Source organism: Balaenoptera ricei, chromosome 1, assembly GCF_028023285.1.
Source record: "Balaenoptera ricei isolate mBalRic1 chromosome 1, mBalRic1.hap2, whole genome shotgun sequence".
In the NCBI taxonomy this organism is placed as follows: domain Eukaryota; kingdom Metazoa; phylum Chordata; class Mammalia; order Artiodactyla; family Balaenopteridae; genus Balaenoptera; species Balaenoptera ricei.
In genome coordinates this window covers 146157755-146181134 of record NC_082639.1, presented here as the reverse complement: position 1 = coordinate 146181134, position 23380 = coordinate 146157755, and the positions used below count along the sequence as shown (strand labels likewise).

Genomic DNA, 23380 nt, shown 5'->3' with positions numbered 1-23380 from the left:
AAGGTCATCCTAAATTCATATTGAAAATCTAAGTTCCAAAAACAGCCAAGACAATTTTGAAGAGCAATAACTCAGTGGAGGGACATGCCCTACCAGATATCCAGGTTTCCTTCAAAGCTAGAATAGTTGAAGGAGTATCACATCAGCAGAGAGAGTATGTAAAGAAACATGATACACGAAATATAGCATTACAAGCTAAAGAAGAAATGATGGACATTCAAAAATGGTATGAGGATAATTGATTATCCATATGGAAAAAATTCATGTTAAAACAAGAAGGCCCCATTTCAAAATAATCAGATTAACCAATATTTAAAGGTCTGATGATATCAATAACTGGGAGAATGTAGAGTAGGGAAAATTCTCATATGCTGTTAGTGGGGATATAAACTCATGTCCCCATCTTGGAGACAAATCTGGTAATAACTAGTAAAACTGAAGGCTTTCATACTTTATAATCCAGCATGCCACTTCTAGGTGTCTATGCTAGAAACATGTATAACACTGTCTTGTATTGAAAAAAACAAAGTTAATCAACAAGAAAATGGATAAATAAATTTGACCTTATTAATCAATAGAGTATAAAAAGCAGTTAAAATGAATAAACTAGAACTACATGTATCATCATGGAAAACAGATAAAATAGAAACAAAATGTTAAGTAAAAACAGCAAGGTGTAGAAGTAGCTATACGGTATAAAGCTTATGTAAAACTTAACAGACGTAAATCAATACTATATATTGGAAATATAGATAATACATATGCAGTATACATATTGAAATATGCATAAGGATGATAGACGTCAAATTCAAGATAGTGATTACCTTTGGGTAAGGAGGGAGGGGAATAAAATTGGGTGTCAGGACTAGGGTGAGGCAAGCAAGTCATCTAGCATGTGAAACATCAGGACTCATTAACTTTCAAGTTTGTGCAAGTGCAGGACACAAACCTAAGAGTGAGCGCCTCCTTAAATTTTGTACCCTCAGCACCTCCCTTATTTGATCCTAGTCTTGGCCCTGTTAGGTAAGATACACAAAGACTTCAAGAGCTCTCTGCAGAGTTTTATTGCTTAAAAAAAAAATCAGTTGTGCAAGTATTTCCATAGAAAGTGTTTACAATTTCTTTGGCTGGATTTCACACGTTTAAGACTGTAGTTGTTACGTTAGTTTCTTAGATTGGAATTGTCACAACATGCAGGTATTAGAGATTTGGACACCAAACACAAGTGCTCTGAGGACTTGGTACAATGATTTCTCATGAGATTCCTTTTCTCTTTACAGAATAACCAACAGAAAGACATGCGACTAAGCTTGGCAGTGACCCCCTCACTCCCATGGCTTTGCATCTTGAGCAGAGAAATGTGAGAATGAGGAGAGGGTAGAGACCAGTATGGAATTTATACCAGGGGTAGGGCTCTGAGTAGTTCCTGCTGACTTGGTTCCTGTCCTGTTTCCAAACGTAGTTCTCCAAACTTCCCATCACTTCTGTGAGCCTCCCAATATCCTCCAATAATTTCCCATTTTCTTTAAATTAGTCAGAGTCAATTTCTGTTGCTTGCAACCGCAGAGCCCTAACTGATACTTAGCCTCGTGCTGTCAAGGAATGAATTTATATAACTCCACATGTGTTAGTCGATCCTTAGGAATCAACTTTCTCACCATGATTTGATTTCCCATTTAGGTTTGGTAGGATTCTACAAGGACAATGTCTACTTGTATATTTTAAGCCCTATTGGTCAGGGCTAACTCCCTTGGCTGAATCACTGTGGAGTATTATTAATGTCCAAGGGACACACACCCTTGACTTCTTATTCTCCAGCTGTAGTTGTGCCTATGGCCCCCGAATAAAAAATTGCCAAGCTGGCCTATGATAATGGCTACACTAAGAATGATAGTTTCAAGTCTAAGAAAATCCATCATTGCGCCAACTGTGTCACTTAGAGTTGTCTTACCTCCTCTGTCTTTAAAACTTCCCATATCCGAGCGTGATCTTCCACCAGCCAGTGTCCTGCGCTTTCTACCTTGGTGGAAAGTTTGAGTTTAGACACCACATGAGCAGGCTCTCCCACGGGCTTCCCCTCCATCTTGAAAGAGCCAGGCAGGAGGCATTACGGATCTGTTTGGAAGAATAAAGTGGGATCCAGGTTAAGACACTGAGTAACATAAAAAGAGATAGGAAAGCAAACTATCACGCTTGCTTTGTGGATAATGAGACCATCAACAACAGTATCACAACAGGCAACAACTTTTATGGCCACTTTTTATGTTTTAGATATTCATGATTGGTATTTTAATGCAGGATTCTGGAGGCAGGGATGCATTCTGATAATGGACGAAGTGATAAAAATTGTAAAGCAAAGTAAAAAGCATCCTCTGCCTGTTCTATCTGCTTGTCACTTTGCTCTAGCCCATCAGTAGGAGAAATGGAAATGGGTGGATGTAAGACAAGCCTGAGCGATGTTTTCGTATTTCCACGCCATGCAGTACATGTGGAAGAAGCACTGGCTCTGGTGTCAGGAGTTTTACTCTTCAAACATCTATTAAACACTTATTTATTCGAGGCTCCATGCAAGGCATACACAAATAATTTGGTAGTTTGGTCCTTCACCTTAAAAAGCTTACTGTCTCAGGGCAGAAAGTGCTGTAAACAAGCAATCACAACACAGTGTATTACAGCATAATGTGTGAAACGCCACAGTAATCATGTTTCCAAACTGCAGTGGAAGCACAGAGGAAGGTTCTCTTCAATATTTATTGGCTGTGTTACTTTCCTGAGCCTCCGTTTCATCAGCAGTTGCTGCAGAGACAGTATCTAAAAATTGATAACAATTCTATAAAGTCTACTTCCCTGACATCATTCTACCTGCCATTGGCCTGTTCAGAATCACGTCATGTCTGCCCAGCACCATACTGCCCTAAGGAATCTCCTTACCTCCATTCACGTCCCCCGGGTCTATCCTTCTCAGGGTAATTTTTCTAAAAAGCAAATCTGATAATGATGTTCCACCTACCAAAAACTTTGCCCGGAGAATGAAGTCCAAACTCCTTAACACAGCATCCAAGGCCTCCTCTGCCTCCCTTCTCCCGCCATGCCCGGCTGCCTCCTTTGCCATTCTGTTTCAGTCCTTTGAAAGTGCTTATGGGGCTTCCGTGGTCGCGCAGTGGTTGGGAATCCGCCTGCCAATGCAGGGGACACAGGTTCGAGCCCTGGTCCGGGAAGATCCCACATTCCACGGAGCAACTGAGCCCATGCGCCACAACTACTGAGCCGACACTCTAGAGCCTGTGAGCCACAACTACTGAGCCCACATGCCACAACTACTGAAGCCCGTGCACCTAGAGCCCGTGCTCTGCAATGGGAGAGGCCACCGCAGTGAGAGGCCTGCACACCACAATGAGGAGTGGCCCCTGCTCAATGCAACTAGGGAGAGCCCACATGCAGCAGTGAAGACCCAACGCAGCCAAAAATAAATAAATAAAATAAATAAATTTATTAAAAAAAAAAAAGAAAGTGCTTATGGATCTCAGATACATCTAGGATCTTTGAGCCTTTGTTTGTGTCACCTCCCCTCCACCCACCATGCCAAGAGAATAAAGGCCCCTCCTCCTTTGTTAGTCTCTATATATACTCTGGACAGATCTCTATCATGTCACCTAAAACACTTTATTATAATTATTTGTTTTCAACTTTATTTCTACTTTCTGGTCTTTCAAGCATCTTAACACTAGAGATGATGTCATGTACAGAGTAAGTACTAAATGAATGTTTGATGGATTAGTTAATTCAGTAATCATGAGACTCCAGTAAAAATAAGGCAGCAGATCTAATATATTCAAATAACAGATTAAAAGTCGAATTATTCCTTCTCTTCAACTTTTTTTGACTTAGTGGGCTGTAAGCTCTTCGTAAGAAAGGGTCAAGTCTAACATTCATCCTGCACCCCCAGGCAGCTAATTCTGCAAGCAGCGATCGCTCATTAGTTAACAACAGAGTAGTTTTCTTGGAAATGTCTTCAAGGAACTGAGCATGTCTGCAAAAAGCAGGTCTTATGCTCACATAACCTACTGCCCAAATAAAAGTAAATGGAAATCGGCGTTGAGAAGCTGGGCAGGGGTGATAGGTCAGAAGATTCGAGAGAAGGGTCTTCTGCAGCCAAGATACTTCTCTGCCTCACATGCTCCATCTGTAAGCCATGGAGAGCAAGCAGTCTGGTGGCAGAGAGCAATGATGAGGAAACTGTTAACCAAAACCATTGTGAAGTACTTAGAAGCATGGTGCACGTAATACACTCTCCTAGGAACCAGGAAACAGAACCTTTATCATTAATGCACAAAGTTCTTCTGAGTGGACATAAATGATGCTGACACATACATGCAAGGAAATAAACAGAGGAGAGTCATGTGGAGGTTTCAGTCCAAAAAAAGGAAATTAAAATAAACAGGCAACATGGAAACAGGCCAAATTAGTAGGGAAGGAAATTCCATTGTTGTTATTGGAGATAATACTGTAAACCACAAATAATAAATCAAAACAAAGTGGAAAAACTACATAACATGGTTTTGGCTGTATCCTCTGTATATCATGGAGACATAGCTGGATAAAATAGACAAACTGCAGCATCTCAGGGTGGACAATGGAACGTGTGTAAATGTAATATAGCCCAGTGACCCCTTGGCTCTTCCTCTACTGTCTGCCCACAGCTGCTTTCTCATCTCCACGGTGTGGGTGAAAGTTGGCAAATTTTCAGTGTTATAGACTGAACTCTACTGTGTCTTGACTTCCTACAGATTGTTCCTTACCCTGTTTGGGAGAAGATGCAATTCTGAGCTTTAAACCATTCCAAAGTACTTGGGAACTTGGGACGGATGCAGAGAGACAGCCAGCTCTTATGAGGCTCTTCAAGCATTTTGAGATCCTCCACCCGACCTGAGACTTGACGCCTTTTCACCCATATTCAGTACCTTTCCTCACTCACACACACAAAATGACCATATGCATAATATTATTGAGCTCCCATTGCATCCGTCACTGCGCTAGGTATTTTCCACATTATGTCAAGTCCATATGATAATGCTTCAAGGTAAATGTCACAGTTTTACAGCGATGAAAAATTTGACTCAGAGAGATTAAGTAACTGCTAGAAAGTTGTAGGGTTCCCAAGTTCACGCTCTCTCTCCTAGGTCAGTTCAGAAGGCTTTCAACCCCTACCCTTTATCTCATCACTGGTGGAATGAGACCTCTCTCTCATGCCCCTTCCCCCATGGACTAAAGTGTCACTGTCTTAGGTAACTGGCATAACAGTGCCCCTTGAGAGATGGTCACATCTGATGAATCACAGGTAAGAGTGAGGTAGATAGAGGGAGGGAAATTTCATGAAAAAAAATGGATCATTCCTTTTCCTCTTTACTCCCATCTTAACTTCTGACCAGGGCAGGCTTTATGGGTGTGACCTGCACAATCACACATGGCCTTTGCTAAGAAGGGCCCTAGGCATGGTTGAATGCTCTGCTGTCACTGTCTTAAAATTCCTAATATTTCAACAAGGGCACCCTGCATTTTCATTTTGCTCTGGGCCCCAAAATTATATAGCCAGTCCTGCTGCTGGTCCATGCATTATAGGTTTCATTATACCTTCATGCATTATAGGTTTCTTATTTTCCTAAAATGAGCTAGAAGTCTATATAGCGGAGCCATTTTTTTGGTAGAATTAAAACATGAGGCATATGTCGACCTTCTTCTACCTCTGATAGGCTGAATGCCTTAAAGCTGAACTACTGCATTCTTTCTTAAAGCACACGGTCAAGGCTTACAAGCCAACTTCCATGCAAATATGAGCCCACTCAACAGATAAGTAATCACTGTAAACCTAAAAGGCAAAATCTTCAACTCTACTTAATAATTAGTCTAAAATATCATAGTCCTTATAAGCTCTTTGGGAAATCAGCTTTGAAGAACTGTCATCCTAAAACACCTGATACCCAAAGCAGAATTATTTTTAACCACAGAATGATGAGGACATCCTTAAGTTGGAGGTAGGGTGTAGAAAGGAACTGTATGTCTATAAAGGCAAATATCTGATCAGAGAACACAGAAGCAAAGTTTTGCTCAAAAATTTAAAAAGAAGTTGCTTGAGAGCTGTTTTTTGGTTTTTTTCTAATTGTAAAAGCGTTGTGATTATACATTGTCTCTACTGCCTGAAGCAGAGAAGTCAGATAAGAATAGGGAAGCCAAGTCTGGTGAAATAGAAGAAAGATGCTTTCACTTGACACTGAGAAACAATCTGCAGATGAGAAAAGCCATGTAAAGGTTTTTGAGGTCACTGCATTCAAGTCCTAGAGCCCTAACATTCCCACCAAAGCTGAAAGGTTTTGCTTTTGTTTTTTAAGTTAGGTTAAATCCAAAGACCATTCTAGTCAATATTTATAAATCCTAGTTGTCTTATGAGAAATTGATAGCTGTTAGAAATTTGTGAAAATAATAATTTATGATTACATAAGTAATCAAAAAATTATATGATTATTATCAATGTGAAAGTATGTATTTCCTTAAAATTTTTAATTTCTTTAAAGTTTGTGCTTTTAAGATGTGCATTTTCTTTTTAAAATATTTACTACATTTTGCTTAGGATGTAAAATACATAATAACAACATTTCTCCCATTACTTCAAAAATAATCATTGATTGGAGGTCATAACATTTTCTATGGTGATGACAAAAGACATGGTTGAGAGCTTCATATCCTAAATGATCATTAAGTACCAAAAGTAAATAATCAACTTCTCAGGGGCTAATCTTAAAAACATAAGTATTAAGTGACAATCTAAGAACATAAAAATTTACCATTACTAGTGTCTGTTCCTGCGATTTGATAAATATTATCCATAACGCCCATGAATAATATTTTTGAAACATGGTTTTAAAAGTAAGTGCTAGGGCACAATTTCTCTGAACTCTGTATTTATTTTATTAATCCCCATGCTGGACTTTGATAAATCAATCAGTACTTTATTAAATTTGACTTTCCTTCTATGATAGTAAATAATGTATGAGACATCCCTCTAAATCATTATCTTTTTTCTCCTACCTCTCCTCTTTACATATTTTTGGAAGGAAAAAAAGTGTTTAATTTTCAGAACGTTACTGGAATGGTGTGGTGTTTCTTGTCCTTATCTATTAGGTCCATGCTTTTCTTCAGCCCTTGCAGATTCCATCATTCGTATTAATAATACAGTATTTCTGCTTTATTCCCTTTATACACATAAACTCTTGCTTCTGCCTGAAGAAATCCTTTGATTTTTTTAACTCAACTCAGATTTCTTCTAATCTTGACAAAGCCTGCCCTGCCCTGTCCTGTCTCTTCCAGGACCACTTGTCTTTCTGCCATTTCTTTCCTCCTACCTTCTCTCTACCTCATTCTTCTTCCTAATGAGCTGAGGTCCTGTCCAGATAAGACAGGTTTGTTTATCTTTATCTCCTATTATCTACAACTCTTCCACCTAAAAAGTCTATCTATCAAGAAGAGTCTTTGCATCTTGGTTTTACTCAAAGGTTTAGAATAGCATCATACAAAGAGCAGTGAAATTCCAGTCAGGAGACCTGGGTTCAAATCATGTGGCCATAATAATTTCTCTGTGTAAGCCTTGAGCAAACCATTTCACTTTTCAGCCTCAGTTTCCCCCTCTTTAAAATAAGTAGATAAACTACAAGGCTGCTGAGACCCCTTACAGGGATAAAACACTCACCTCCCCCCAAATGTAGAAAGAAAAATAGGCATTGAATTTTTTTTCCAGTAGAGCTGAGGGATCTACACTACTAAACAAAACAGCAAAAGGTTGTGATTTCTGTGGGTCACTCACATATTGTATTTATTACCATATCATGCATGCATTCACTATTCGGAAGCCAAACAAACAGCATGAATAGCCCCTTGGAATTGATAGATATAACCTCTGAGTTTTGACTATTCAGGAACAACCCCAAATTTTCGGTCATGTAGTCAATTGTAAGTTTGCTGAGGCTTTGTAAAGTTGGTGTTTAGGGGTGCTCACCAATCCTTAGCATCCAAATCTAAGGATGGTTGGGTGGTAGATTTCTCTAATCATGATTGCTATTGCGGTGTTTACAAATTGGGGGATCCAAGAAGGTATTAAGATGTAGCCTCCCCAATTGTGGGAGTGCGTCACAGTGGTCTCACCAGTGTATTCCATCTGAAAAGAGAGAAAGAAGCAGCTGTCTGGAAGCAAGGGATTCCTGTGGGGAAATGGAGACTGGGACACAGACAGATAATCAGACAGAAAGAACTCCAGGAAGCCATGACATAGAGAGAGATTTCTAGGTCTGGGAAAGGGGGCATGTCAAGTCATCTTACAGCAATATTAAAGTTATTTGTGTTTGAAGTGACAGCATATGTCCATGTATGAGAAGGTAAACAGATCTTCATTACCTCTTCCTCTTTGGAATCTCAACAGCATTCTAGTCTGTATAAGGCAATTCACATATTCTGCATGTTGCTTTCTTTTGCTTTCCTCAGCTCTGGTCTCCCCCGCTGGACTGCCAGCTCTTTGAGAGCAAGACTGGACATAAATTTATTATACTGCTTCAATTTTTTTAAAAAGCTCAATCACTCTTTTTTTTAAATCTTCATTTTATTTTCTTTCCATTAAAAAAAAATTCACTGGAGTCCGAGATAACACATTTACCATTACGATGTATTTTGGAACAAATGTCAATCACCGGGCAACCATTTCCAAAGGAATTTTAATTATGTACTGTCTCACTGAACAATGAGCAAAGTTGCACAATAGTCTGTGGAGTTAGAAGTGACTTTCTCTGAAAGCAACTGTCTCCCGTTAAAAGTAGAAAATTAAAGAAGTGCAAGGCATTCCATTCCTTCTTCATTCAAGTTGATACTTTTTTAAAGGGTGATCCAACTGCACTTCAGACTTTGTGTACTTTTCCCCCCTCACTGATAGTATTTGGCAGAAGTTTTTAATAATAATTAAAAAAAAAGAAAGAAAGAAAAACCCAGACTGAGTTTGTACTACCCTTGTGAACCTCCCTGGAGAAATGCTGCTCTTTGCTCAGCAATTCCTGCTTGAAACAGAGAGCCAACACAAGGAAAACAGCTGGGCTCCCTTCCTGGTCTCCATTCAGAGCGGCCAGTCTGGAAACAAATCTGCAAAGACAGACGTGGGGGAGGGAGAGGACACCTAAACAGAATAGAGGCTGAGATCACGAAGAATCCTTCAGTGATCTAAGAGAGAGAGAATTCTAAGGGACTGACTCTTTTATGGCCTGCATTTTTATTATAATAAAAAGCTTAGCGATTATGTTGTTTGAAAACAAAATGAGATGAAACTGTAGATCACGTGACTGTCCCAGGCTCAATGTTTCACAGTTCTGTGGACTCCAGCTTTAACTGGCTGGATGAGGGCAAAATACAAAAACCACTAGGGGAGCATCACCCAGTTCACTAGTCCCAGGCTAATTTTTATCTTCCAGCTGAAGACAGTTGAGCTGATTCAGGTCAGAGCCATCTTTTAAGTCCCAACGATAACAACAGCAATCCCCCTCACCTCCACCCCAGTGAATTCAGCATTCACCGTGCCAGGCACTGGACCTGCACTTCTCAAGCACCAATTCCTCCTCAGAACAGCCTCAGGAGAAGCTCAGATCAAGAGAGATGAAGGAACCAGCCCTGGAGTTTCTCTCAAGCCATCCTGACCCCGGAGCTGTGCCCTCACCACTGCATTACACTGCTACTACCCCTTAATAGTCAATGCTCCACTTACGACACGACACCATGTAAATGCTGAAAAATCTGAATTCCCAGGAATCTAAGCTCTTGAAAAGATTCAGAAGAGGGCTTCTCATGGGAGGAATGTGAATTTTTTTAAATGTTGGGTTCAGGGAAGGAAATCTGTTGGGTTTATCAGTTAATGCACAAAATCATTTAACTTCCCAATAGATTGGCCTTTCCACATCTCAGGTTAAAGAGCAGTCTGTTCTCAGTCTTTTACTTTACTGAAAACAGAAGTCTAATCTATTTAATTACAGTCTCTTTTACTAGGCCATAGGATAATGGCAGGTCCCAGTGCGGGGAAATCTCTTTCAAGAAAACACTTCCGGGAGAGGCGTCTACAGTGAGCTGGCACTAGACCAATCCTTATCCTCCTTCGCAGTCTCTAAGCAGCAAGGACACCATGAGTTTTACATATAACATGTATTCTTAATTACCGTTCCTCTTTCATTAGATCAGATAGCACCTTGCCCCACTCTGATTAGTTTCACATAGTAATGATTAAATCCAGTTACTCCTGCTGAACACCCCAGACACCAGTTTGCTAGACTAAGTGCAGGAAGCTTTATATTCAGAGCAGTATCTTCATTTCCATCTAACTGTGTTGTTCCTTCCTTGATCTTGACCTCTGAAATAGAAACAAATGCCCATACGTGGTGCTAAGGCCAAAAGAAGGGGCCCAATATTCATCCAGCGTGGGGGAGGGAGGGATCTGTGTACCTTGTGTCAGGATGACTTTTACCACTGGCTCACATTTTTTACTTTCTTCTCAGCTTTTTTGGCCTGCACCCGTGATGTAACAGGACGGACCTAACCCATGTGGTCAAAAACTCAATGACCCCAATGAACACAGGAACACTAAGAGACAATGAAACAAGAAGGAGAAACCACTAGAGATGCTGCTTCCCGACTCTGACACTTGCACAGACCTTGTGGGCTTATCCCCGGGTGACCTGTGCACCCAGAGCGAACACAACAGAAAGTCAAAACCATATCTTGCGGAATTGGACACAACCTTCCCAAAGGCTGGCACGCTGTAGTACAATGACATTTTCATCAGTAAATGCAGTTACGGTGGCCATGTTCCACGTGTATTGGAAAAGATGCAATCGTTATTTTTGAATGATTTTCAATATTTCCGATTGTTTCAAAGTCTTTCAGTGAACTTTATAAAGACACTCCAACTTCTTTTATTTCTTCTATGCTTTTTTTTTGTTTCACATCAAGCTCTATGAGGGTGTATCATAGAGGATGCATCCTGCATTCATGTGTATATTAGATGAGAGGAAGCTTTTGAATTTACCTTCCATAGTCCATGAAGGATAGAACTCTCACATTACTTTGGATTGAACCAAAAGATCTTAAGCCAAAATGAGGCCACTGAAAACCGAATTCTACTCTCAAATCTCAAACAGGTTTCCAAAGCATATTGGAAAACTGCTTTGCATAGCAACAGAGTCAGGAATGTTTTCAGCTCAGCCTGGAGGGTTGGACCGTGCTGGGATATATGAAATAGTTACTGACTTAGAACCTACTTTTTGTTTAAGAATGCAAATATTCCTAGCAGGGCCAAGCCTGGATTTCTCATTAGGCCTTCAGAAAGCAGCAGCCATCCGTCACAGTCTTTTCAAAGGCTGCATTAAATGGCTTGTGTACATCTGCAGGGTTTCTGTGTTTGATCCTAGATTATGTTTTCACTAAGGTTAAGGGTTAGAGTTTTGACAGATGTGGCTGTAGTCTAACCGGCCCACGTTATCTGCCCCTTTTCCACACACATACAGTATGCGATAGCCAAGTTTGTGAAATGTCTCAACTTTGATACCAGCAAATGAGGGGTGGATGGAATGTGGGCTTGAATACTTAGTTAGGTTTTGGTTTTAGTTTCAGAGTCAGTATGAAATCCAGTGCGGCATCTGTCTGAGGGGAAATAGGATTATGTCATTCTGTCACTGTTTCATTCCAACTAGGTTGCAGTTTCTTTTCACTTTCTTTTATTTTTTCCCTCCTCTAACTTTTACAGGACTTTCCACTTTCTCCATTTTTTTTCATTGCCACAGCTTGACCTTGCTATTTCCAATAAACCAAAGTGGAAACTGAATGACAGTGTGTCTCGGATTCAGACCTCTTAGTGCGAATAGCTATTGTGCAAATATACGATTTAGCATCCCTGGCTTCCTCATTGAGGAGGTCAGTGGGCCAATGTGACTTAACTGCAACAAGATGGCAAACTTCCAGGGACATGACAGTTATGTTGCTTAACCTAAATTAAGTTACCAGCACCACGCTATGCACAGGAGGGTTGCCCAAGTCCCTAACATTCTACTTATTCAGTCTAATCATTGTGCCAGGTGTGTATGAGGCAGGGAGAAATAAAGATAAATAAGCACGTGTCCTCCTTTAATCAGCCTACCTGCTGGGAGTTCTTAATCTGAACCACTGGGAAGTCCACAATTATTTGAAGAGAAAGAGATATATTTCAAAATGATAGGATAAGTGTTAGAAGACAGATATGCACAAGGGCATTATGTTGAGAGCTCGGTGAGGAAAGTATGAATCCCCCAGTCACTGAAGCTCTGAGAAGTTAAGTGAATCGCCCAAGGTCACATAGCAGAACGCAAATTTGAAAACAGATCTGTCTGATTCAGCACAAAGCTTCCCTTTCTGTTCTATAATGGCTTTTCACAATTTTCACAGAATTGTGGCTATGTTAATTTGGCTTTGTAACGTTAATGTTTAAAGAGAAACTCTTTGCACTCAGGTAGAAGAGGAAAGGCCAAGAGGGTTATCTGAAATCTGTGCTTCCTTATCTACCAAAGCTGAGAGCCCGCTTCTTCCTACGGCCTTCCTACGGCCTTTCACATCCCACTCTGCCAGCTCCTCTCCAATCCTGGGTGCCTATCACCCTTCCCCAGGCCTGCCCTTCCAGAGCTAAATAAACAATTATGCCACTATTGCTAAAAAGTGGCAGAAAACAGAAGCAAAAATTGACATTGTCAGTTCTCTCACTTCTTAGTCCCATATAGACATTTTTGCTACAAGAGTATGGTGATCTGAAAGCCTAATTATTTTTTAAGACTTTGTTTAAAACAATATATGGACCCTCTTACAGTACTCACTGACTTCTTCACTCTGTCTCTGGTCTGGGGGTTGATGAGTTTATGATTTACAGCTCAAGTGAATGCTGTGCTCAGGTTCATTGCTCCAATTTGATTATAGCTGACAGTGGTCCTGGATACCAGAGCGATTTTAATGATTATTAACTTCACTGTGGGCTGAAAAATGACTTAACACGCTAGTGAAGCTTAAGCAGGCTCAGCGTCACAGCTTCTGTGCACTTTACTCCATTTCTCCACTTCAGTCGGGACACAAAGAAAGTGTGGGGGTTTATTTTTTTATCCTTTTGTGTGTCCTAAAAAGGAATTCCAGGCTAAGTTGCTTTGGATGTATAATATCATCCAGAGGATGAAATACCATGAAATCAGGTCCAAGTAGTTTTGAGGTCTGACCTGAGAAATAAGTGCATTGATTAAGTCAGCCTAGAAATCTGTCAACAGGCCGCCTGGGTGAAGGTTGATTAAGTCTCTCTCCCTCTCTGTTTCCTTGCTGTAGACCTGCAGAGTTGTTTGGATTTACTCCAGTTCCTACTGGACCAATTAGTCAAAAATAAGTCTGTATTCTCCCAATTAAAATCTGGCAACACTCACCTTTCATGTACAACAGGATGTCCTGGCTGGTCTCACACAGCCAAAAAGGAACTTAAAATAGAAAAGCAGGACTCTCAGTACATTTGAGTAGCACATGGGCAGTCACATCAGTTTTAATCGTAAGTGTCCCCAGTGCTTTAGTCTGAGCTCTTGAGCCAAACTAATACCCTCACTCTCCTTTTCCATCATCTTGGGGAGACAAGGTAGCGGAATGAGCTAAAAACTCCTTAGCTGATCTTCTCTGCTGGGCCAAACCATGCAAGTACCATCCTCTGGGTCCAGTTTGGGACTTTTACGAGAGAACCTCTGTCTCTTGGTCTTAGCCAGTATTTAGGGAGTAAGTGCTATATATCATAGCCAAAGTTTGTGCCAAAATAGTTAAATCTTGCTTCATTTGAACTACAAGGAGCTCCTAGGGCAATGCACTACAGATGTAAAGAAAGTTTGACAAATATTGCTCAGTGAGTAATGACTTGCATACCTATTCCAAGGGGGGGAAAAAAAAAAAGATCCAGAAAAAAGAAGGAGAAGAAAGGAAGGGTCAGTAAGACTTCCCCAAGGTGAAGAAAATCTATCACCTCTCTACTCCATAATCCTGCAAACAGGCCTGACAATGGCTTTCATACCCCAGTGAGTCTAAAGTGGGTTGCACACCCCTGACTTGGTACCCAAGACTGTGCACTGGAATGCAGAGAAAAATTACAACTTTGATTTGTATGCTTATTTCATCTCATCTGTTTTATTTCTATTTGTTATATTTTATAGTACATATAAATGTTAGAATAATGGTGCATGTATACAATTTAAAAATAATTGCATGTATATTGGAGGACACTCCAAAAAAATTGAACTGAGAAGAATATTCAACCAAAACACTTTCAAAATCACTGCTTTCCACAAATAAAGCGCCCATGGTTCATACTTTTTAACTCACTACAGAATCCTTCTCTTCCTCATGGATTTCCTGTATCCTCTAATGGTGAGATACAAACTTCATTTAGGTGATACAAACGAACTTTAACACGTCATGAAGTGGACAATCTCCTGTAAGAGAACTACAAAATGAGGCAGAAGGCAAGAAACTTTTATAGGATAAAGAATAAGGAACAAGGAAGAGACAAATAGGAAATATCAGATAGTCAACCTTGTTTGTGGTGAGAAGGCCCAGAGTGGGCTTGGCGCGTTTGAGGACTGGCTGAGTGAACACAGTCATACTGCACTTTTGGTCAAGCAGAGCTTTTACAAGGATACAAAGTTATATACAAAGTTTCAGTTTGATGACATGACCCCCCCAGGCAAGAGTGGCTCCATCTTGGGCCTAGAGATTGATTTCAACACCATCCACTCAGATACCCGAGCTAGCAATCTCAGACTCATCCTCAACTGGTCCCTGTTACTAAGCTCCTTTACCCAAGGGATCACAAAGTCTTGTTGATTACTTCTTTGAAGGCATCTCAGATCAGAGCCTTTTCTATATTCCAGCCACCACCAATGAAAGTGATACACACTTTCATTATCTCTCGGTTGAACCACTGCAATAGCCAAGTTACTAGACTCTCTGCCCTTGACTGTTGCTAGTCATTCTCTATACGATCACCAGAGTAGCCTTTCTAAAAACCTTTAATTAGATCACTGGCCTCCTTAGGAACCTGCAATAGGAATGCACCACCACAGGATAGAGTTCAAGGTTCTTAACACAGTATGTCATGGCCTGACTATATTCTGACCTACAAGTCATATACTCCTCTCTGCCGTGCTCCAATTCCCCAACTCCCTCACATTGCTGGACTTCTCACCGTTCTCCAAACAGTGCTTTCATGCCTTTGTTTATGGACTACTCCTACCCAAAATACTCTTCTTCCCCTCACCTTTTCTTTGTCTTTGTTAGAGCAGCTTAGCCTATGCCCTCCCTAATACAACAGCTATCACCTGCTTGAGCATATACATGCCTGGTACTGTAATACATTATCTCATAGCACCCTATTTTGATTCTCATTTGACATAAGGAGTAAGTAGCAGAGCCAGGATTCCAATCTATATCTGTGTGGTTCCAAAGCATATGACATTAACCACTGGGCATTAAATTTTAAAAGCAAATGCAAATGTCACCTCCTGGTGACAAACCCACTGGGGAGTTAATTGCTCTCCCCAAGTAAGTTGTTCCTATTTCTGTCACAGCATTTATAATACTGTGCTTTAGTTTGCATCGTAGTAGACTGTGAGCTCTTACAGGTCAAGGAGTATTTATACTCACCTTTATATGTAGGGTACCTAGGACACGCTGACACATACAAGATGGTCAGTAAATATTTGTTGAATAAATCAACTCACAGATGTTCTGTCCTTCCTTATTACTTATTTTTTTCCCTCAACTCACTATGTTCCATCCCATCTTTAATACAAATGCAAAGGTGTCAAGAATGCCTGACACAGTACCCGATACAGAAAAGGCTTTACACAGCAGAGAAATTGTCAACACCTTTATAAAGTTTCCTTACACTGACTCCAAAACCTTGCCTCAAAAACAGAGCAACTACTACACACAACAACAATTTTAATGAGATATAATTTACTTATCTCACCTTAAGTGTATATTCAATGGCTTTGGACAAATGTATTCACTCAGGCTATCAACACTAAAATAAAAATAATGCACATCACCCCAAAAGGTTATTTGCTCAGTCCTCTTCCCAGTTGATCTCACCCCATAACTGTATTCAGGGAGCCAGGGATCTGCTTTCTGTAAATACGTGGGACATTCTTCTTTTCTAGAGTTTCATTACACTGAATATCATACAATACCTACACCTTTGTGTCTGAATTCTTTCACTTACCATACTTATTTTGAGATTGATCCATGTTGTCATGTCTTAGTAGTTCATTCATTTTTATTGCTGAATAGTATTCCATTGTTAAATATTTTATTTATACATTCACCTGTTGATGGACATTTGTGTTGTTCTCAGTTTGGATTCCATGAAATAAAAGTGAGAGGAGCATTTGTGAACAACCCTTTATGTGGACATATGCCTTCATTTCTCTTGGATAAATACCTAAGAGTGAATTGCTTGATCATATGGTAAATATATGCTTAACTTTATGAGAAACTGCTAAAACTCTTTTCCAAAGAGGCTGTAAAATTTTACATTCCCATCAGTAGTGTATGAGAGTGCCAGGTGCATCAACAGCTGGTGTTGTCGCTCATTTTAACTGTACTCACTCTAATGTTCTAATGGATGTGTAGTGATATCACATTATGGTTTTAATTTTCATTTCCTTAGTGATGAATGACAGTGAAGATCTTTTCATGAATATATTGGCTGTCTATCATCTTTGGTGAAGAGTTTGTTCAAATTTGTCCATTTTTGTGTAGACTTTTTATTGGTTCTTTTAGTGAGTCGTAAGAGGTTTTTTTTAATGTATTCTGGAAAGCCGTCCTTTGTCAGATATATATTGATAATATTTTCTCCCAGTCTGAGGCTTGCCTTTGTATTTTCATTTTCTTGCTGGTATATTATGAGGAACAGAAGTTTTAAATTTTAATGTAGCCAAATTCAAACATCTTATATTCATACTTTTGTGTCCCATCTAAGAAATTTTTGTCTACCTGAAGGTTACAAAGTTTATTCTAAAAGTTTTATAGTTTTAGCATTTACATTTAGGGCTATGAGCCATCTCACGTTAATTTTAGTGTGTGATAAAGTAAGGGTTGAGATTCATTTTTTCTACGTCGATAATAAGTTTTTCCAGACCATTTGTTGAAAAAGTAATCCTTTCCATATTGAATTACCTTGGCATCTTTGTTGAAAATCAATTGACCTTACATATGCGGGCCTATTTTTGGACTCTCTATTATGTTTCATTGATCTATGTGTCTGAACTTATGCCAATAACACACTGTCTTGATTACTGTAGCTTTACAGTAAATGTTGAGATCAGTAAGTTTTCTAACTTTACTCTTCTTTTTCAAAAAATTTTTGGTTATTCCAGGCACTCAGATAGCCATATAAATTTTAGAATCAGCTTGAAATTTTCTACAACAAAGCCTTCTGGGATTTTTACTGGGATTTTACTGAATCTATAAATCATTTTGGAGAGAAGTGACATTTTAATAATACTGACTCGTAACAATATTGATTTTATTGAGATTTCACTAAATCGAGAAATCAATTTGGAGAGAGTTGAAATTATAACAATATTCAGTCTTCCAAGCTATCAACATGGTAAATCAATCCATTTATTCATTAATTTCTCACAGAAATATTTCTATTTTTCAGAGTAGAGGTTTTATGTATGTCATGTTTGGGGATGCTATTGCAAATGATATTGTCTTAGTTATTATTCTCATTTCTATTTGTTTATTGCTAATATATAGAAATACAATTGATTTTTGCATACTAATTTTGTATCCTGAAATCTTACTAAAATAACTTATTAGTTCTACCAGGTTTTTTTGTTTTTTGGGTTTTTTTGGTAGATTTGTGAGGATTTACAGCATATTTGATCATGTCATCTGTGAAAAAAGGTGGTTTTACTTGTAGCTTTCTAATTTGTATACCTTTTATTTCTTTTCCTTATTACACTGGTAAGAATGTCCAGTAGATTGTTGAACAGAAGTGGAAAGGGTGAACATCCTCATCTTATTCTTAATTTTAGGGCAAAAGGATTCCTCATCTTATTCTTAATCTTAGGGCAAAAGGATTCAGGTTTCACCATTGAGTGATATGATAGTAATAGGTTTTTTTACATAACTTTATTGAGATATAATTCACATGCCACAAAATTCAACCATTTAAAGTGCACAATTCAGTGACTTTAGTATATTCATAGAAACGTGCAATCATCAGCCTTTTATCAGAATGAGGAGGTTCCCTTCAACTCTTGGTTTCCTGGGAGATTATTATAATGGATGTATGTTGAATTTTTTCAGATGCTTTTCTTGCCTCAATTGAAATGACCATATAGTTTTTCTCCTCTATTGTAATAAGATGAACTACATTAACTGATTTTTAATGTTAATAAACCTTCTAGTCCTGGGATAAACACCACTTGGTCATGGTATATTATGCTTTTCATATATCTCATTGTTGGTTTGCTAATATTTTGCTAAAAATTTTTTACCCATGTTTATGAAGGATATTGGTCTGTAGTTTTCTTTTCTTGTAATATTTCGTCTGGCTTTAATATCAGGATACTGCTGGCCTTGTAAAATGAGATAAGAAGTGTTTCTTCTGCTATATTTTCAAAATGAGTTTATGTTGGGTCGGTGGTATTTCTGCCTTGAATGTTTCATACAATTCACCAGTTAAGCAATCTCGATCCACAAGTTTCTTTGTGGGAAGGCTACTAATTATGAATTAATATCTTTAATTGATATTCAGGTTTTCTATTAATTTTTGGAATAGTTTTGATTGTCTTTCAAGGAATTTGTCCATTTCATACAGGTTGTTGAGTTCACCGGCATCAAGTTGTTTATAATATCCTGTTAGTTACCCTTATAATATGTGCAGGATCATAGAGATATTTCCTTTTTCATTATTGATATTGGTAATATTTATATCCTTTTTGTTTCTTCATCAGTATAGCCAGAGGTTTATTTATTATATTGATCTTTTCAAAGAGTCAGCTTTGATTTCATTGATGTTCTTTATTATTTTTTCTGTATTTTATTTCATTGATTTATTATTTGTTTCCTACTGATTTGGGGTTTAATTTGCTCCGTATTTCTAGCTTAAGGTAGAAGTTTATATTGGTGGTGTTTTTTTTTAACATCTTTATTGGAGTATAATTGCTTTACAATGGTGTGTTAGTTTCTGCTTTATAACAAAGTGAATCAGCTATGCATATACATATATCCCCAAATCTCCTCCCTCTTGCATCTCCCTCCCACACTCCCTACCCCACCCCTCTAGGTGGTCACAAACCACAAAGCTGATCTCCCTGTGCTATGCAGCTGCTTCCCACTAGCTATCTATTTTATATTTGGTAGTGTATGTAAGTTCATGCCACTCTCTCACTTCGTCCCAGCTTACCCTTCCTACTCCCCATGTCCTGAAGTCCATTCTCCACGTCTGCATCTTTACTACTGTCCTGCCAACAGGTTCTACAGAACCTTTTTTTTTTTTCTTTAGATTGCATATGTTAGCATATGTTATTTGTTTTTCTCTTTCTGACTTACTTCACTCTGTATGACAGACTCTAGGTCCATCCACCTCACTACAAATAACTCAATTTCATTTCTTTTTATGGCTGAGTAATATTCCATTGTATATATGTGGCACATCTTCTTTATCCATTCATCAGTTGATGGCCACTTAGGTTGCTTCCATGTCCTGGCAATTGTAAATAGAGCTGCAATGAACATTGTGGTACACGACTCTTTTTGAATTATGGTTTTCTCAGGGTATATGCCCAGTAGTGGGATTGCTGGGTCATATTTTTAGTTTTTTAAGGAACCTTCATACTGTTCTCCATAGTGGCTGTATCAATTTACATTCCCACCAACAGTGCAAGAGGGCTCCCTTTTCTCCACACCCTCTCCAGCATTTGTTGTTTGTAGATTTTCTGATGATGCCCATTCTAACTGGTGTGAGGTGATACCTCATTGTACTTTTGATTTGTTGTTTGTAGATTTGTTGTTTGTAGATTAAGGAACAAATGCTCCTTAGTTCTTCTAGGTCCTTGTTAAATGCTTCTTGTATTTTCTCCATTCTATTTCCAAGATTTTGGATCATCTTTACTATCATTATTCTGAATTCTTTTTCAGGTAGCTGCCTATTTCCTCTTCATTTGTTTGGTCTGGTAGGTTTTTGCCTTGCTCCTTCATCTGCTGTGTATTTCTCTGTCTTCTCATTTTGCTTAACTTACTGTGTTTGGGGTCTCCTTTTCGCAGGCTGCAGGTTCGTAGTTCCCATTGTTTTTGGTGTCTGCCCCCAGTGGCTAAGGTTGGTTCAGTGGGTTGTGTAGGCTTCCTGGTGGAGGGGACTGGTGCCTGTGTTCTGGTGGTTGAGGCTGGATCTTGTCTTTCTGGTGGATAGGACTGTGTCCGGTGGTGTGTTTTGGGGTGTCTGTGACCTTATTATGATTTTAGGCAGCCTCTCTGCTAATGGGTGGGGTTGTGTTCCTGTCTTGCTAGTTGTTTGGCATAGGGTGTCCACCACTGTAGCCTGCTGGTCGTTGAGTGGAGCTGGGTCTTAGTGTTGAGATGGAGATTTCTGGGAGAGCTTTCACCGTTTGATATTATGTGGAGCTGAGAGGTCTCTGGTGGACCAATGTCCTTAACTCGGCTCTCCCACCTCAGAGGCATGGGCCTGACACCCTCTCTTCTTTCTTTTTTTTATGACAGGCCAGGTGTCAGGCCCATGCCTCTGAGGTGGGAGAGCTGAGTCCAGGACATTGGACCACCAGAGATATTCTTGTCAGAGCACCAAGACCCTATCAGCCACATGGCCCAGAAGAAAAGGGAGAGAAAAAGAAAGAAAGAAAAAAATTATAAAATAAAATAAAGTTATTAAAATAAAAAAAATATTCAAAATAAAAAAATTTAGAAGTCATTAAAAAAGGAAAGAAGAGAGCAACCAAACCAATAAACAAATCCACCAATGATAACATGCGCTAAAACTATACTAAAAAAACAAAAACAAAAACAAACAAAAAAAATACGGACCGATATAACCCTAGGACAAATGGCAATAGCAAAGCTATACAGACAAAATCACACAAAATAGCATACACATACACACTCACAAAAAGAGAAAAAGGAAAAAAATATATATATATATATCTATATATATAAAAAAAAGGAAGAGAGCAACCAAATCAATAAACAAATCTACCAATGATAATAAACTCTAAATACTAAACTAAGATAAACATAAAACCAGAAACAAATTAGATGCAGAAAGCAAACCCCAAGTCTACAGTTGCTCCCAAAGTCCACCGCCTCAATTGTGGGATGATTCATTGTCTATTCAGGTATTCCACAGATGCAGGGTACATCAAGTTGATTGTGGAGATTTAATCCGCTGCTCCTGAGGCTGCTGGGAGAGATTTCCCTGTCTCTTCTTTGTTCGCACAGCTCCTGGGGTTCAGCTTTGGATTTGGCCCTGCCTCTGTGTGTAGGTCACCTGAGGGCGTCTGTTCTTCGCTCAGACAGGACAGGGTTAAAGTAGCAGCTGATTAGGGGGCTCTGGCTCACTCAAGCAGTGGGGAGGGAGGGGTACGGGATGTGGGGCAAGCCTTCAGTGGCAGAGGCCGGCGTGACATTGCATCAGCCTGAGGCGCGCTGTGTGTTCTCCTGGGGAAGTTGTCCCTGGAACGCGGAACCCTGGCAGTGGCAGGCTGCACAGCCTCTGGGGAGGGGCGGTGTGGAGAGTGACCTGTGCTTGCACACAGGCTTCTTGGTGGCTGCAGCAGCAGCCTTAGCATCTCATGCCCGTCTCTGGGGTCTGCACTGATAGCTGCGGCTCATGCCCGTCTCTGGAGCTCATTTAGGCAGTGATCTGAATCCCCTCTCCTTGCTCACCCCGAAACAATGGTCTCTTGCCTCTTAGGCAGGTCCAGACTTTTTCCCGGACTCCCTCCCGGCTAGCTGTGGTGCACTAGCCCCCTTCAGGCTGTGTTCACATAGTCAACCCCAGTCCTCTCCCTGGGATCTGACCTCCGAAGCCTGAGCCTCAGCTCCCAGCTCCCACCGGCTCCAGTGGGTGAGCAGACAAGCCTCTGAGGCTGGGGAGTGCTGGTCGGCACCGAGCCTCTGTGCGGGAATCTCTCTGCTTTGCCCTCTGCACCCCTGTTGCTGCTCTCTCCTCTGTGGCTCCGAAGCTTCCCCCCTGCCACCACCCCCCCGACCGTCTCCACCAGTGAAGGGGCTTCCTGGTGTGTGGAAACTTTTCCTCCTTCACAGCTCCCTTCCCAAGGTGCAGGTCCTGTCCCTATTCTTTTGTCTCTGTTTTTTCTTTTTTCTTTTGCCCTACCCAGGTAGGTGGGGAGTTCCTTGCCTTTTGGGAGGTCTGAGGTCTTCAGCCAGCGTTCAGTAGGTGTTCTGTAGGAGTTGTTCTACATGTACATGTATTTCTGATGTATTTGTGGGGAGGAAGGTGGTCTCCACGTCTTACTCCTCTGCCATCTTGAAGGTCTCCTCCATAAGAATTCTTTAAAACACATAAACAAGCCTTGAAGAAAAAAGCTCCCAGCTGTTATAATTTGTCTCATCCATTGCTCTCTTATAGAACCAGTTCCTTTTTTTCAGTGCCAGGGACTTGCTGTGTTTCACCTGATGTAATTTATCCAGCATTAATAATGCATCTTCAAGATGCAAGATACATGAATTCCTTTAGTAACAAATCTGCTGGCAGAGGGCTATATTGTGTTGTGCAGCTTTGCTTGTTTTTTTCTTTTGTGCTTAGTCTAGTTTCACTGGCTCACAGGATGCTGCATGCAGAGGCCTCGCATCTGGCCCTTCAGACTAGAGTTCCTCATGCAAAATGTGGAAGCTTATATTGTTGCTTGTAGAGTTTTATCCTTTTCTAATGTAAGCTTTTAAACCTATAAATTTCCTTTTAAGTTACATGTCACAAATTTTGTGAAATAATATGAGTTTTCTTTTCATTCAGCCCAAAATATTTTCTAACTTTCATGTGATATCTTCTTTGAATCGTGCATTATTTAGAAGTATGCTGCTTAATTTCCAAATGTTTTGGGATTTTCCAGGTATTTTTCCATTACTTATTTCTAATTTAATCGCTTTTTATCAGAGAACACACTACATATGACTTCAATCATTTTAAATTTCTAGAGAGTTATTTAACAGCTGGACATATGTTTTATCTTGGTAAATGTTCCCTGTGTACTAGAAAAGAATGTGTATTTTGCATATG

At 39.7% G+C, this 23380-nt stretch overlaps 1 protein-coding gene across 2 annotated transcripts in view; it reads right to left on the bottom strand.

Annotated features, from left to right (window-relative positions):
• Window positions 1-23380, bottom strand: part of RGL1 (ral guanine nucleotide dissociation stimulator like 1) — a 298327-nt gene that overhangs the window by 191715 nt on the left and 83232 nt on the right. For both annotated transcript variants that reach the window (XM_059937720.1, XM_059937734.1), the window contains exon 2: window positions 1952-2115. In XM_059937720.1, the coding sequence (XP_059793703.1) occupies window positions 1952-2083 (132 nt within the window). In that variant the 5' untranslated portion in view covers window positions 2084-2115. The remainder of the gene's footprint in view (window positions 1-1951; window positions 2116-23380) is intronic.